The 15,101-nt window shown below is 28.9% G+C and overlaps 1 protein-coding gene across 3 annotated transcripts in view; it reads left to right on the forward strand.

The window, feature by feature from the left end:
• Window positions 1-15,101, forward strand: part of LOC100214636 (uncharacterized) — a 125,231-nt gene that overhangs the window by 29,623 nt on the left and 80,507 nt on the right. For all 3 annotated transcript variants that reach the window (XM_065787911.1, XM_065787913.1, XM_065787912.1), the window contains exon 3: window positions 13,771-13,900. In XM_065787911.1, the coding sequence (XP_065643983.1) occupies window positions 13,771-13,900 (130 nt within the window). The remainder of the gene's footprint in view (window positions 1-13,770; window positions 13,901-15,101) is intronic.

A 15,101-nucleotide genomic window follows, 5' to 3' on the forward strand; every position in this document is an offset into this window, starting at 1 on the left:
GAAAATGCAAATCAAATTTTTAGTTTTAAAAATGGTTTAATTTATGCATTATGACCTCCTATTGTTTAATAATTTAATTTTAAGTTTGTAATTATCTTATTTCTAAGTAATGTTCGACTTGTTCTTATCCACCAATGTAATATTAACTATTTTACAAACTCTAAAGGATGTTTATTGTGTATTTTTTTTGCAGTGCTATGGATGTAATTTGAAAGGGGTCACTAGAATTAAAACAGGAAATCTAGCTTTTAATACCATAACAATGTATATTTTGAATAATAAGAAATATGAAAAATAATAAGAAAGGTATAGATTTAATATAATAACAGCTTTAATAACGGTAATAACTATTTTTTGAATAACATAAAATGACAAAAAAAATATGGATAACATAAAATATTCTAAAAGAGAGACGTGCAATAAACAAACATTTCATCTAAAAAAAACATCTCTGATTCATTAAGATTTAAATATTTAAATCAGAACCAAAATAGGGTGTTTTTTTTAAAGAATCAGAGGACGATGCTTCAGATGCAAAAAGAATCATGGACTGCTTTTTTTTTTTCAATGCGACAAGCCATTTTAGTACATACAGATTTAAGAATGGAATGACATTGCAAACACTCTTTTAAAGATTTTGCAAGACATTGTTCTACACAAGAGCATTACAGTTTTCAACAATAAAACAATTCTTTTTCTTGGAACTTATGCTTCTTTTTCTCCTCTGAACCACAATTTTTTTTCGGTTTTTCTCCTTCGAGAAAAGTAATCTTTGAAGGCACATTTTAAGCTTCCATAGTTCCATGCACATTAGTGAGCCTGGTTATTTTGTATGATTAACCTCCTTGGGTTTAACCCGGTTTACTGAAAGTAAACTAGGCACTTCTGCTAAATTGAGGCTTTTCTCGGATGATTCCTCAATGAATTATTGGGACATTTCATATATTGATTTCCAATATTAGGCTGAACCATACCTTCTTTTTGTTTGGGTGACTTTGGGTTGTGATCTTGGAGTTATTGTCAAGGTTTCGTCTTTTGAGGTCATACTTCTTGTTTTCTTAGGAGTAGAAGATTGAAGAGAAACATCATCCGTTTTATCAATAAGGGGAGCTACTTGTTCAAATTTATCCTGCTGCATATCATCAACATTAAGACCATTCTTACGTTTACCAACTCTCTTCACAGCTTCTACGAAATTAGCAGCGGATGCCCAATTGCTCCACATTGTTCCTAGGATTTTCATGAATCTTTCTCGATTTATTGTCTGGAAAGAGGAAAAGAGATGAACTCATTTCGCGTGTTATAATGATATCAATGGAGTTGTTGATTTAGTGATTGGTCTAGTAGCTCTGTGATTCCAGTAGTATCAGGAGGAGACACAAATAAATTAATTTGCTTTTCACGCAAAAAATTAAGAACTTTAAAGTCAAACCGCGACGAATGACCATCTGATAGAAGCACAACTTGTCGCTCTATACCTTGTTCAGTGAGATGTTTATCAGGTTACTTATACGCAGCCAATAATGAACAGTTACCTTGCAAACCACTCTCTGTTGTGGAGATGATCAAATTTTTAGTGTTACTGACAGCTTTTTGTGGTGCAATTTGGCTCGTTATACCTTTGCCCGCAAATATTACCTGATACAATGAAAGCTCTCCTAAAATTATAAATATTATGTTTCACTTTTTAAAAATATAAAACTATAAAAGCCACAACTTTAGTTGTGAAAAGTTGTTTAGTTGGCTCACCTGATAATGAAACAAATGGGTTTATAGTTATGTACTCTCTGTTTTCGCGAATCATTTTTTTTACATGTCTACCCTTTGCCAGCATAAACTAACCCAGTGCAAGTACCATTTTTACCGTAGTTGACAAACTGTGGTGTTTAATCATGATTGAAAACTCTTTCTGTTGCAATATTACCAACCTATACACCAATTTTTGTTTTTTCATAGTTCCTCATTATACAAGTAGCAATCAGTTCATCAGTTAAGGCATCTGGCATTAAAAAATCTTAAAATTAAATTTCGGTTTTCCCATAATATTATTTTATTTAAACAATAAAAATAAAGAATCTACATACTTGATTAGAGATTATGAGCACAAAATGAACAGAAAGGTACCGGTTATAACCATTTTACCATTTCTTAGTTAAAGAAGATCAGTATAAACATTCTCTTCATTCCCGGATATTCTAAGTGAGCTTGTAGAGTCAAATTTTACCTAACGTAATGTAGTATTTAAGGGGGAAAACGTGTAATTTTTAAGGACTTTACTAGCTAAAATGCTATTTTTTGTTGGACTTAGCTAGCAAGCCTCCTTATATATAATGCTACACTGATTTCTGATATAATAAAAAAGATTTAGAACTTTCAGAAATTTTTCATCCATATAAATACAATTATGTTCCTTGTAATTTTTGAGGGGAACCTTTGAAAAATTCAGAAAATTCACTCTGCTAATTCTCATTAAATATGGCAAAACAAGGATAACGACCTCCAGGGAAGAAAAACCTTATATTAGATATTTTTAAATCACAAAAAAAAATTTTAAATAGTTGACCTATGACGGATTTTTTGAAAATTTTGAAAATTTGCATAGTTTTTAAGGGAATTCTACCAGTATCAACTTTATAGTTTACTTTCCTTTGAAAATTGCATTGCGGCAACATTTCCTTAGATTTGATCTGTAGCATCTGTTTCCGTTTTATAAAGTCAATTAATTTTTATATTGTTTTAAAATTTTGATTTGTCTATATGTCTGTGTAGCCGAGTGGTTAGCTCACAGAGTTTTTATCAAAAAGGCGTTTTTCGAATCCAACCACTTGCGAGTTTTTTATTTATTCTTTTTCGATTTTTTAAGAATTTAAAGTAAAACACGAGACTTTGTAGATATTATTTATTACAGGGCCGCTTAGAGGTGTGTGCGTGTGTGTGTGTGTGCGTGTGTGTGTATGTGTGTGTGTGTGTGGGGGGGGGGGGGTAAAGAGCAATGGGTACATTTTACCTAGGCACTGTGACGAAGGGGGCACATGCGACCCTCAACAAAAGATTTTGATAAAATTTTTAGTAATCATAAAAAGCACTACTCCTTGGAGAAATTTAAAACAGAATCTAAAAAACTCTTATTACAATTAGAATTTATTACAACAGACATCAAATATTTAATTTGCGAATCTTAAAAACTCTTTAACAATAAAAATTTATTACAACAGACATTAAATATTTAACTCGTGAATCTAAAATTTCTTATAACAATAAGAATTTATTACAACAAACATCAAATATTTAATTCAAAATAATCTAAATTTAATTCAAAATAGAAAAAAAACAATGTTATTATTATCACTTAACGAATATATCTTATTAAACATTAATATGGAAAATGTGTATGCATTAATATATATCTATGTTTATATTACTACTATTTAAAATCAGAAGAAATATACTATAGTTTCACGTTCTTTTAAAGATATTTTAGCATTTTGCGAAAATTATATGTATTTTAAAACGGATTACTTATATATTTGATTTTATATAAACACAGACAATATGTAAACGCGGCTCGGTGATAGGAGAGTAAATGTCTTCTTCTAATTCCGGCCTAAATTTATATATGCAGTATGTATTTATTGTAACTTTTACTAACGGCCATCTTTCAAATAGGCAAATCATCAAACGGCAAAAAAAAGAAAGATTATTTGCATAGTTTTAAGCAAAAAAATTTAAGACAAAAAGAAGACTTTTTTGTAAAGGTGGTTTGTAAAGATTTTAGAATTTTATAACATGAAATGTAATTGAAATTTAAGTTAAGTTAAGTGGAATTTTCACAATTTCTATTTTTTCTGTGTGGAAGAACTGATTACAATGGCTCCAATTAGAATTAAATTCTATATAAAAAAGCATATCGATTTTGAAACAAACTTTTTTATTTTATTTAAAAACAAGTAAAGATAAATGAGTAACACAGATCTTAATATAAAAACGTCATGTTCAGTTTTTCAAAAGTATGAATCAGGGTCCCAAGTCAGAAAAAAAGCTGTAGAAAAATTTGTAAAAGAATACAAGAACAAAGATACACTGGAAGAATCTGGCTTCGATAAAGTTAAAAAAAAGTGATCGAATAGCTCTACGTCTAACCAATTAGTCAAGGTATAGGTTAACTACTAATTTTTTTTTGTTCAAAATCTTATATTTATAATTTCATTCCAAAACTGTAAAAACAATTCTTTTTTAGACGGATCATGCTACCAACAGCATTGATGAACCCTTAAGTTCAAGAAAACCATCTTCCCCTTCAATTTTTTCAACGGTCTCCGAAGAAAAAGATAGTAATTGGGTGAGTTTGGGAAGCATTCTTATCTTATGAAAAACCTGCAGATAATAAAAAAAACATCATTTAATATCTGCAGACTCTAAAAACATTTCATTTAATATCTGCAGATATTAAAAACATACCACAATTCTCAAATACTTTTTTTAATTTAGAATCAAAAGGCGAATCAACTAAGTGGTCAAGCAGTTAGGAACAACCTCGTTTTGTGAAAGAGGGTTTTATCCATTTATTTTGGCTGTGCATTTCAGTCTTTCCTCTAGGTGTGGAATAGCGGAGTAAAAAGATAAAAGCCACCAGGGTAATGTTCAACTCAGAAATCACTATATCGTCTGGAAATCAGCCTTTGAAGCCTTGAAAAATCAGACTGGAATCGGTTCAAAACTTAAAAAGCCAATAGAAATGAGGCATCTTAGCGGTACTAAATTTTAGGCTGCGTCCTGGACGTCACTCTACATTTAGCTTCAAGAAATTTAAGTTCTTGAGGTGTGTTAGCGGTTTATGTTTATAAATTAATTTTAATGTTGCTTGGAATATTAATCTAGATGTAATCTTTATTTCAATATTATGTCCCTATTTGTGTAGGTTCATCAATGATTGTAATTTTTTAGTCACTCTTGAGCTGTTGAGGAAACAAAATAAGACACTTCAGTTACATTTAAAAGAAGTTTTCGATACCAAAAACAAGGAACAAGAATACAAGGCAAAGAATACAAGGAGAACTCGAATGAGTTCTTTATATAGTGTAATGAAACTGTTTTCGCTGCTTTTATTGAAGAGGTCCACACAGCTATTTATTTTTCCATTATTGTTGGTGGATTTCCGGACGGGTCTAATATGGAACAAATTACTTTCGTTCTTCTATTTTTCCGTGCTGGAAAATTTTGACTGAGACAACAGGACAGTCCCTTCACCAAACATCCCAAACAAGATGAAGTGCGCGCATAGAGGCTGTCCGGCATTGTTGAAACGACCAAAAGAAATACTTAAGTCCTTGACACTTCTTGAAAAACTTGATTTAGAAGATCATCGACTGACTTTTGTAAAGGCACTCAAAAGTGAATTCAATCATTTGAATTCATTGTATTGACTTGTTTCTGGCTCAAGACTAACCACGAGGACGAATCAAAAGGTTTTGAGGTAAACGTATTTAATGTTACTCTTGACACGTTGCTCCAGTAAATAAGATGCAGAATCGATACAGCTCAAAAGCTAAATCTAATAAAGAAAAACTTAGTCAGAAAGAAAAATGCAAAGTTTTTATAAATCTTTAAGTCAATAATGTAAAAGAAGAGAAGTTGATTGAGTAAATCCGTCATCTAGTTGTTCTGAAGCGATCAAATACTTTTGAACAAATAGAATCTCTTTCTTCTATCAAGTTGTTCAATAGAATCTTCCAAAAAGGTTTTCAGTCAATGTTTCCTTCGATCTGTATTTTGCTTCGCATTTTTAATACAATACCGGTTTCAGTGGCTGAAAGAGAGCGCACTTCCAGTAATAGTCAGTTTCACTTTTTAGTTTATGGTAATTTCAATTGAAAACGATCTTGCCAACACTTTATCGAATGAAATGTCATCTCTAGTTTCGCAAAGAAGAAAACCCGCAATGTCGAATTAGTGTTATCTGGCTAGTCTTCATAATTAAGAATTTATTGTAAAAATATATAATTCATTCATTTTAAATTGTATTTGTATTTTCGTTTTATCATATATAACTAAGTTCAAGTATATAGTGTTTATGTGCAGCGATTGCTAATACAAAAATAATTATTGTTTTTATTAAATTGTAATGTGATAGAAGAGGTGCGGACAATAAACAGTTAAATTAATGGTTGATTTAATATACCTAAGAATCCAAAGTTCGGGGTACCAAACAAAAATTGATCCTGGGCACCACAAAGTCTCTGGTCGGTCTGATTATATGCATACATATGTACTAAAGATATTAGACACTATAACAGACGAAAGGATTTATTAAAAAGCTAAAAATTTGATGTGTATGTGTCATGATTGAGACACTTATGTTATTAATGTGCTTAGGTAATTAGTCCTAATAAGCTTCAGATGGTCTAAAAAAATGTTATGGTCTAAAACTTAATAAAGAAAAAGTTTAATAAGACAGTTCTACTGCTTCAAAAGGTGCTGCATTGGAGGTAAAAAAAAATAAAATAAAAACTCTATAGTTAGAAAAAACTTTAATGTTCATTTTAACAATTAAAAGTCTTTTTTGCTATATTTTTTTTTTCTATAGATATAAGGCCAGATTTAAAAAATAAAAACACAGTGTTAAGGGGCGGACTTAAAGGCAAAACGGGACTGTGCATTAAACCACTGATCGGATTTATGCATGTAATTAAAATTCCATTCCTTAAACTCTTATTTTGATTGCAACTAATCAACACTTTTCAAGCGGGCTTTTTAAATAAGCGTAGCTTTATTGCATAGGAAGAAAGTTGTACTTAGATATAAACACTTATTTGATATGCAAATGTTAAAACTCCACTTACTTTACCTATATAACGTTTTGTGCAGAATCGTATATTATATAAGAAAACATTTTTAATAGCTATAAATCTTTTTTGCCCAAGCTGTATAGTATTGCGTTTAAAAAAAATTACACGATTGAAAAGACAAGAAATTTGTTTTCTCATCCAAAAGGACATTTTGAAACTTCAATTTTAGATTTGATAATTACTGATAGCTAAAATAACTTCACCTTCTTCTTAGACCATAAAAAATGAAAGATGCGGCTTTTTCGTAAACCGTTGAAGCCATAGTTTGCTGCGTATATGACGTCGCTATGTGGCAAAAGCGAGAAAATCAAACTAAAAATAATATTTTATATAAAATTTCGTTCATTAAAATATATAAAAAATATTTTTATGTGATAAATTTTAATAAAAACTAAATATCGTAATTACGATGTTATTTCATTAAAACTATTTATTTATTACTTTTGTTATAAATGCAAACTCTTATTCGCGAAATGATATATCTGTTCTATCAGTTTTATATCTTTTTGTGCAACTTTATGCACCATAATCAAAGTTAATCGTAAATGCAAACTTGACGTATAAAAGTTATTTTCGCTGCAAATTTCCATTACTGCACAAAAATATTTTGTCTTAACTAAGATCATCTCAGTTCGACCATTTGTATAGAGTTACGTAAAAACGTTTGTAAGTGTAAACATGTGCTAAAGACGTTTGTCTATAGCACATGTTGAGTTTGCAGTAGAGATCTTTTTGCTGCAGGTAGAATTCCCTTAAAAACACATACCCCCTTAAAAACTACAAGTCTGGGTTCCACTAAAGTCAATGAAATTATTAAACAATGATTGAATCAGTATTTCTAAACATCCTAGATGACAAACTAATTAAAAATTTACCTCTTTTACAATTTTAAAATCCTCAAAAAGAAAATGTAAATCAAATTTTTAGTATTAAAAGTGGCTCAATTTATGCATTATGACCTCCTACTGTTTAATTTTTAATTTAAGTTTGCAATTATCTTATTTCTAGATAATGTAACACTTGTTCTAATCCACCAATGTAATATTAACTATTTTACAAACTCTAAAAGATGTTTATTTTGTATTTTTTTCGCAGTGCTATGGATGCAGTTTTTAAGGGGTTGCTAACTTTAAAATAGGAAATCTATTTTTTAATTCAATAACAATGTATATTTTGAATAATAGGAAATATGAAAGATGATAAGAAAAGTTAGATTTAATACAATAACAGCTTTAATAACAGCAAATAACTATTTTTTGAATAGCATAGAATGATTAAAAAAATATGAATAGCATAAAATATTCTAAAAAAAAGACATGCAATAAACAAATATTTCATCTAAAATTCATTATGATTTAAAATATTAAATCAGAACCAAAATAGAGTGTTTTTTTAAAAAAATATCAGAGGACGATGCTGCAGATGCAGGAAGAATCATTGTCGGCTTTTTGTTATCAATGCGACATCCTATTTTAGTGCATACAGATTTAAGAATGGAATGACATTATGAACACTCTTTTAAAGATTTTGCAAGACATTCTTCTACTCAAGAACATTGCAGTTTGCTACAATAAAGCAGCTCTTTTTCTTAGACCTTTTGCTTCTTTTTCTCCTCTGAATTTTTTTCTGTTTTTCTCCTTTAAGAGAACACTTTTGAAAGCACAATTTGAGCCTCCTTAGATTCATGCACATTAGTGACCCTTCTCGTTTTTGTTTGATTAACCTTCTTGGGTTTAACCCGGTTTACTGAAAGTAAACCAGACACTTCTACTAAATTGAGGCTATTCTCATATGATTCCTCAATGAATGACTGGAACATTTTGTATATTGATTTCCAATATTTGGCCGAACCATACCTTCCTTTTGTTTGGGTGACTTTGGGTTGTGATCTTGGAGTTGTTGCCAAGGGTCCGTCTTTTGAGGTCATACGTCTTGTTTTCTTAGGAGTAGAAGATTGTAGAGAAACTTCAGTTTTACCAATAAGAAGAGCTGGTTGATCAAATTTATCCTACTGCATATCATCAACATTAAGACTATTATTACATTTACCAACTCTCTTAGCAGCTGCTACTATATTGACAGCGGATGCCCAGTTGTTCTACATTGTTCCTAGGATTTTCATGAATCTTTCTCGATTTATTGTCTGGATGGAGGAAAAGAGCTTATTTTACGTGTTACCATAATATCGATGGAGCTGTTGATTTGGTGCTTGCTCTAGAACCTGTGTGACTCCAGTAGTATCAAGTGGAGACACAAATAAATTGATTTGCTTTTCACGCAAAAAAATTAAGAACTTTAAAGTCAAACCGCGACGAATGACCATCTGATAGAAGCACAACTTGTCGCTCTATACCTTGTTCAGTGAGATGTTTATCAGGTTTCTTATACGCAGCCAATAATGAACAGTTATCTTGTGAACCACTCTCTGTTGTGAAGATGATTAAATTTTTAGTGTTACTGACAGCTTTTTGTGGTGCCATCTGGCTTGTTATGCCTTTGCCAGCAAATATTACCTGACACAATGAAACCTTTCCTAAAAGTATAAATATTATATTTCACTTTTTAAAAACATAAAACTATAAAAGCCACAACTTTTGTTGTGAAAAGTTGTTTAGTGGGCTCACCTGATAATGAAACAAATGGGTTTATAGTTTATGCACTCTCTGTTTTTGTGAATCATTTTTTTGCATGTCTACTCTTTGCCAGCATAAACTAACCCAGTGGCAGTACCATCTACACCGTAGTTGACAAACTGTGGTATTTCATCATAATTGAAAACTCTTTCTGTTGCAATATCACCAACCCATACACCATTTTTTGCTTTTTTATAGTTCTTCATTATACTACAAGAAATTAGTTCATCAGCTAAAGCATCTGGGATAAAAAAAATTGCAAAGTTAATAATATAATCAAGTTACAGATATTCAACGTACAAAACATGTAAACTTATTTAAGAATAACAACTAAGTAGTAGAACACTTGAGAATGAAATTGAAAATAGATCTTTTTATATTTTGGCTAAACTAAAAAAAAATATGTGATGATATAATACCTAGATGAGTTATAGCCATCTCCATAGTACATTTTAAGGCTCTGTTCATTTTAACTCGGCCTCGCCTCTTAATGACAATATCATCATGTTTAGCATGCCAACTTCTCCAAAATGATTTTCCGAGTCTATATAGTTTGGATAATAAGGTTAAGTATTTTACATCTATTTAATATCTACTATACCCTTGTACCTGTTGGGATGTTGATAAAAGAAATTTAAAGAAAAAACTTACTTACCTTCCATTTTGTAGGGTTGTTTTTGCACTTGGTAATAGTTTTATATACTTTCTTCCACCTTTTCCATTTTTGTTGAAATGATCTCTGATTTTCAGCACGTCCAAAATAATTTCAGAAACTTTTTTATTAGAGAGTCCCTGGTGGGCTCTGTTTTTGTTTCTGATAAAACAAACTATTTCTTTCTCATTATCTGGATGTGACACTCTCAAATGTTTTTTTTTTTTACATTCTTAACTTTGCCATCTAATTTTCTATCTATTGTACCACGTACAATAAAGGAAACGTTCCTGTTTTTAATGCTGCCTGTCCTCGTTTTTTTTTTCTGTGCATAAATCTAATGCCTATGATATTTGATTTTCTTTAGCTCTAATGTCCTTTCTGTAAATTGCTTCAGCTTTCAGCTGCTTCTTTCTGGCTTTTTGTTCTACTTCTTTTTCTACCAGAAAAAGAAGTCTTAAAGTTGAGGTTTTCCCATACTATTATTTTATTTAAACACTAAAAATAAAGAATATAAATACTTGATCAGAGATTATGAGCACAAAATGAACAGAAAGGTACCGGTTATAACCATTTTACCATTTCTTAGTTAAAGAAAATCAGTATGAACATTTGCTCCATTCCTGGCAATTCTAAGTGAGCTTGTGGGGGCATATTTTACTTAATGTAGTATAGTATTTAAGGGGGAAATTGTGTAGTTTTTAAGGAACTTTACTAGCTATAATGCGACTTTTTATTGGATTTGGTAAGCAAGCCTCCTTATATATCATACTGATTTCTAATATAATAAGAAAAAAATTTAGAAATTTTAAGTAATTTTTCATCCATATAAATACAATTATGTACCTTGTAGTTTTTAAGGGGCATCATTGAAAAAATCAGAAAATTCACTCTGCTAATTCTCAATAAATATGGCAAAGCAAGAACAACGACTTTCAGGGAAGAAAAACCCTATAATAGTTATTTTCAAATCACAAAAAAAAATTTCAATTAGTTGACCTGTAACGGATTTTTTGAAAATTTTGAAAATTTGCGTAGTTTTTAAGGGAACTCTACCTATATATTATTATAATTTTGCTATAAATAAATAAGTAAGATTGAAAAAAAAATTTAATTTATTACGCTAAGGGAATTTCCTAAACCCCCTAAAACGACACTGTAAATAGCGCATAAATCACTGACCAATCAATGACATGCGTTTAGGAAAAAAATAAATCTAGTTGTATCTCTTATATGCTCAACGTAAGCGAAAAAGGGGCGCATTTTAATTTTTTCGCTCTTAAAGCATGAGTTGTTTTACTAAAAAATATTGAAGTAAATAAGGAACAGGTATAGAAATAATTGGTGTGGAATAGATAAGTATAGAAGTTTTACGGGTACGGATTGTTTAGATATATATACAAATAATACAAAATGTTGGGAATTGCCTAGTTTTAGTTTGATTTATTTTGATGGTTGTTTAAAAAATATTGGGCTTGTAATACTTTCCAAACTACTCAGAAGTTATTTACTATAAAATATACTGCTGAGTATCAACATCGAAAAAACAGATTTAGAAGATAACACTCCTGTTCAATATCTTAACAACAAAGAGTTTATTAATGCCTTTATGGTGAAAAAAACCGTCTTCATTTTTAGCCACACATCTCTTAAAAGCATTGTTAGGTGTAAAACAAATAATAATATGAAAATAGCTTTATCAGTTTGTTTGTATAAGAATGTGGAAGATTGATGTTAATATAATTTATGTGAGAGAAATTTCTTATGTGTATTTTGATAATTAACAAATAAATTTTGATTTGATAGAAATTAAAAAAAGAAATACTTAATCCAATCTTCAAGGATCAATTGCGTTAATTTTGGGATTTTTTTCTCCTAAACTGATTAAATGTTCTGATATCATAATACGTTTTTATTAAAACTTGTGGTTATTAAAATAACCGTTTTTACCATTCAATTCAAGTTACTCATGTTGCTTTAGTTATCTTGTCGCTTTAGTTATCATTCGTTTTAACTTTCTAAAATTAAGAGTAAAAGAAATCCAAAAATTTGTGTCAATACAAGCTTATGTTCAGTCTAAAAGTTTTAAATAAGTTTTTTATATTTTCTAGCTAAGAAACGAACTGAAAGTTTGTTTCCAAGTAAATAATAGGTTTTGTAAAAAAGATTTTACTTTTTTTTTGTATTCGTGTGTTAATATTTTTAAAATAATAAAAATTAAAAATATTTCAATAATAAACTTTAAAAATAAAAATAAAAAACAAACTTTCACTTATTTCCTAATTGGTTTAGAGCTAATGCATGCGGAACAAGTTAAGTTATAACTTGATTGCAGTCATTTTTTGCTGTATGTTTATTTAAAGATTCAAAGATTAATATGCATCTATAAGTCTGCATTTACAAATGCCTAATTATACTTTGCTACGTGTTTTGCATTACACAGGCTTCATTATAAATAAAATATCTTTTGTCATATGTTTCTTTTGAACGAAGCCTAGAATTGGAATAGGCTTGATGCAAACTTGATATTGTAGCTCAGATTGTAATAAACGTAATCAGTGACGGCATTCTTTGTCTTTAAAAAGTTTACATGGTCAAAAATTAGAATGATACATTGATCTCAGAAAATATTAAGACACGTAAAAATTTTGCACATAGCTAAACTTAATCAGTCAGTATCATTTCTGACTTTAGTAGATATGTTTAACTTTGTGTTTAATAGATAAATGTTAAGATTCTTTTCCATGCATAGAAAGAGTCACATAATCAACTCCATACCCATTGAAAATTTCTTCCGCATGAAATAGAACAACATAACTAATTCTCCAAACTGTTGCAGTTCAGAGGGTAAAAAAGTGAAAATGAAAAATGACTTTGACAAACAGCAGTAACATTTTCAATATAATTTTTTTCAGCATCTAACATTTAACATTTTATCAAATGTATTTTGTCTAAAGCATTCAACAGGTTAAGTTTTCCAAAAAAAGTAAATGTTGTTGATGATTGTCACAGAAGCCAGAATGCATGCTTAATTTATAGCAGATCCTTTTCTTAATACATAACCTTAAAATTAGTTTGTATATGATTTATTTTAAGTAACTAATAATTCATCATCAAACATAATACTTTGCATTAGTTGCTTGTTGATCTGCTGCTTGAGCCATACTTCAAAATTAAGTTCAAAAAAATTAATTTTTAGTTATTAAATAATTTAATTTAAAATATGGGAAATTGAAACTTTGAATAAATATTGAAAGTTGAAACTTTCTTTATATTTATTAGTGAAACTGCTTCGAAACAAAATATTTCTTGTATATATTTAATGACATTTTCTACAACAATAACAAAAAAAGATAAAAGATTTAAAGTTTCATGTCTTTAAATCTTTCACCTTTTTTTCTTATGAGAGTAGTTAAACTAATCTTTTAAAAGTATTACCATAAAAAAAAGATGCAACATAAAATTTAATTAAGTATTTTATTTTATTTCTTTAAACTTTACTTAGGCGTGTAAAATAAAAAAATAAATAAAAAGGTTACGTTTAATCTTTTTTAGAAAATAACATTTTTTTTTTCGTCTAAAATAATATTTTTGCAGAGAAAACTACCAAGTTATATAACATTATTATCAATTGTTTTAGAAACAAAAAGAAAAAGATAATGGTGTCATAAACACATTATCTAAAGTTATATCTGTTGCAGAAAGTGTTAAGGAAAAAGTTGACAAAATAAAAATAGTTGAAATATCAAACTCATCAAAGGAAGAAATAGGTATTATTGGTTATATTATATTAGGTTATAGCTTATAGAAATAGATTTTACCAATAATTTTTTAATAGATATTAGTATTATATTTATTAAAATCCATCATGGAACTACAAATCTCAAAAGCTAGTGGTATCCTTTTATTTACTGTTGTAAGGGTTGTAAAACAATATACCTTTTTTTCATTCTTCTTACTGCATTTTTAAAGAGCATTTTGTTACAATATTCAATATATTATATATATATATATATATATATATATATATATATATATATATATATATATATATATATATATATATATATATATATATATATATATATATATATATATATATATATATAAACTATTTTATTCCATTAAAATGGTCTGCAAAATTTACTTAAAAATGCACTGCTTATTTGAATTATCATTGCACAAAGTGTATTTATTTTTATCTTTTAATGAATACAAATTAAGGAACGAAATCGGTAAAAAATTGGTTTTTCATATAAACATAAAACAAAGAATATTAAAAATACTAGGTTCATATATATTAAAAATTGTCTTTTTAGTTATAGAAGCTAGGAATGAGCATAACGGTCTTTAAAAATTATAAAGCATGTTCTGCTGAAAGTAAAGAATTTAAGTTTACTTTTATTAGTACCATCCAAAGCCATGCTTGCATAGTTTGTGTGACAATGAATAAACGAGTGATATAATTGTACTAAAGTATATTTATATAAAATATTTCTGGCTTTGCACAGTATTTCTTTATTTTTGAAAGTGTACTTGAAAAGTTTTTAATGTGATTTTTCCAAGTAAAATTTTCGTCTAGACAAAATCCTAAATGTAAGTTACTGTTACTTTCTTTAATTTGTATCTTGTCAACAACAAATTAATTGGCAGTAAACGTTTTTTGATAAGAGGATGGAAAAGAATCCATTTACATTTATCAATATTAAGGATAATTTTCAGTCGTAAACTAGTCATTTTTGATTAGTTCGATGTTTATGCAATGAAATAGAGTAGGAATGCTTTGTGTGACATAAAAAAATTTGTATTATCAGTTAACATATCTGTTATCAAATTCGAGGCTTTGTTTAGATAATTAATATAAATAAAGAAAAGGAGAGGTCCTTATATGGGTCGTTGAGGAACTCCACATGTAACATTTAACAATTTTAATGGAAGATTTTATCGGCGTAAACAAATTGTATACTATTA

The sequence above is a fragment of the Hydra vulgaris genome, chromosome 01 (assembly GCF_038396675.1).
Source record: "Hydra vulgaris chromosome 01, alternate assembly HydraT2T_AEP".
Lineage (NCBI taxonomy): Eukaryota > Metazoa > Cnidaria > Hydrozoa > Anthoathecata > Hydridae > Hydra > Hydra vulgaris.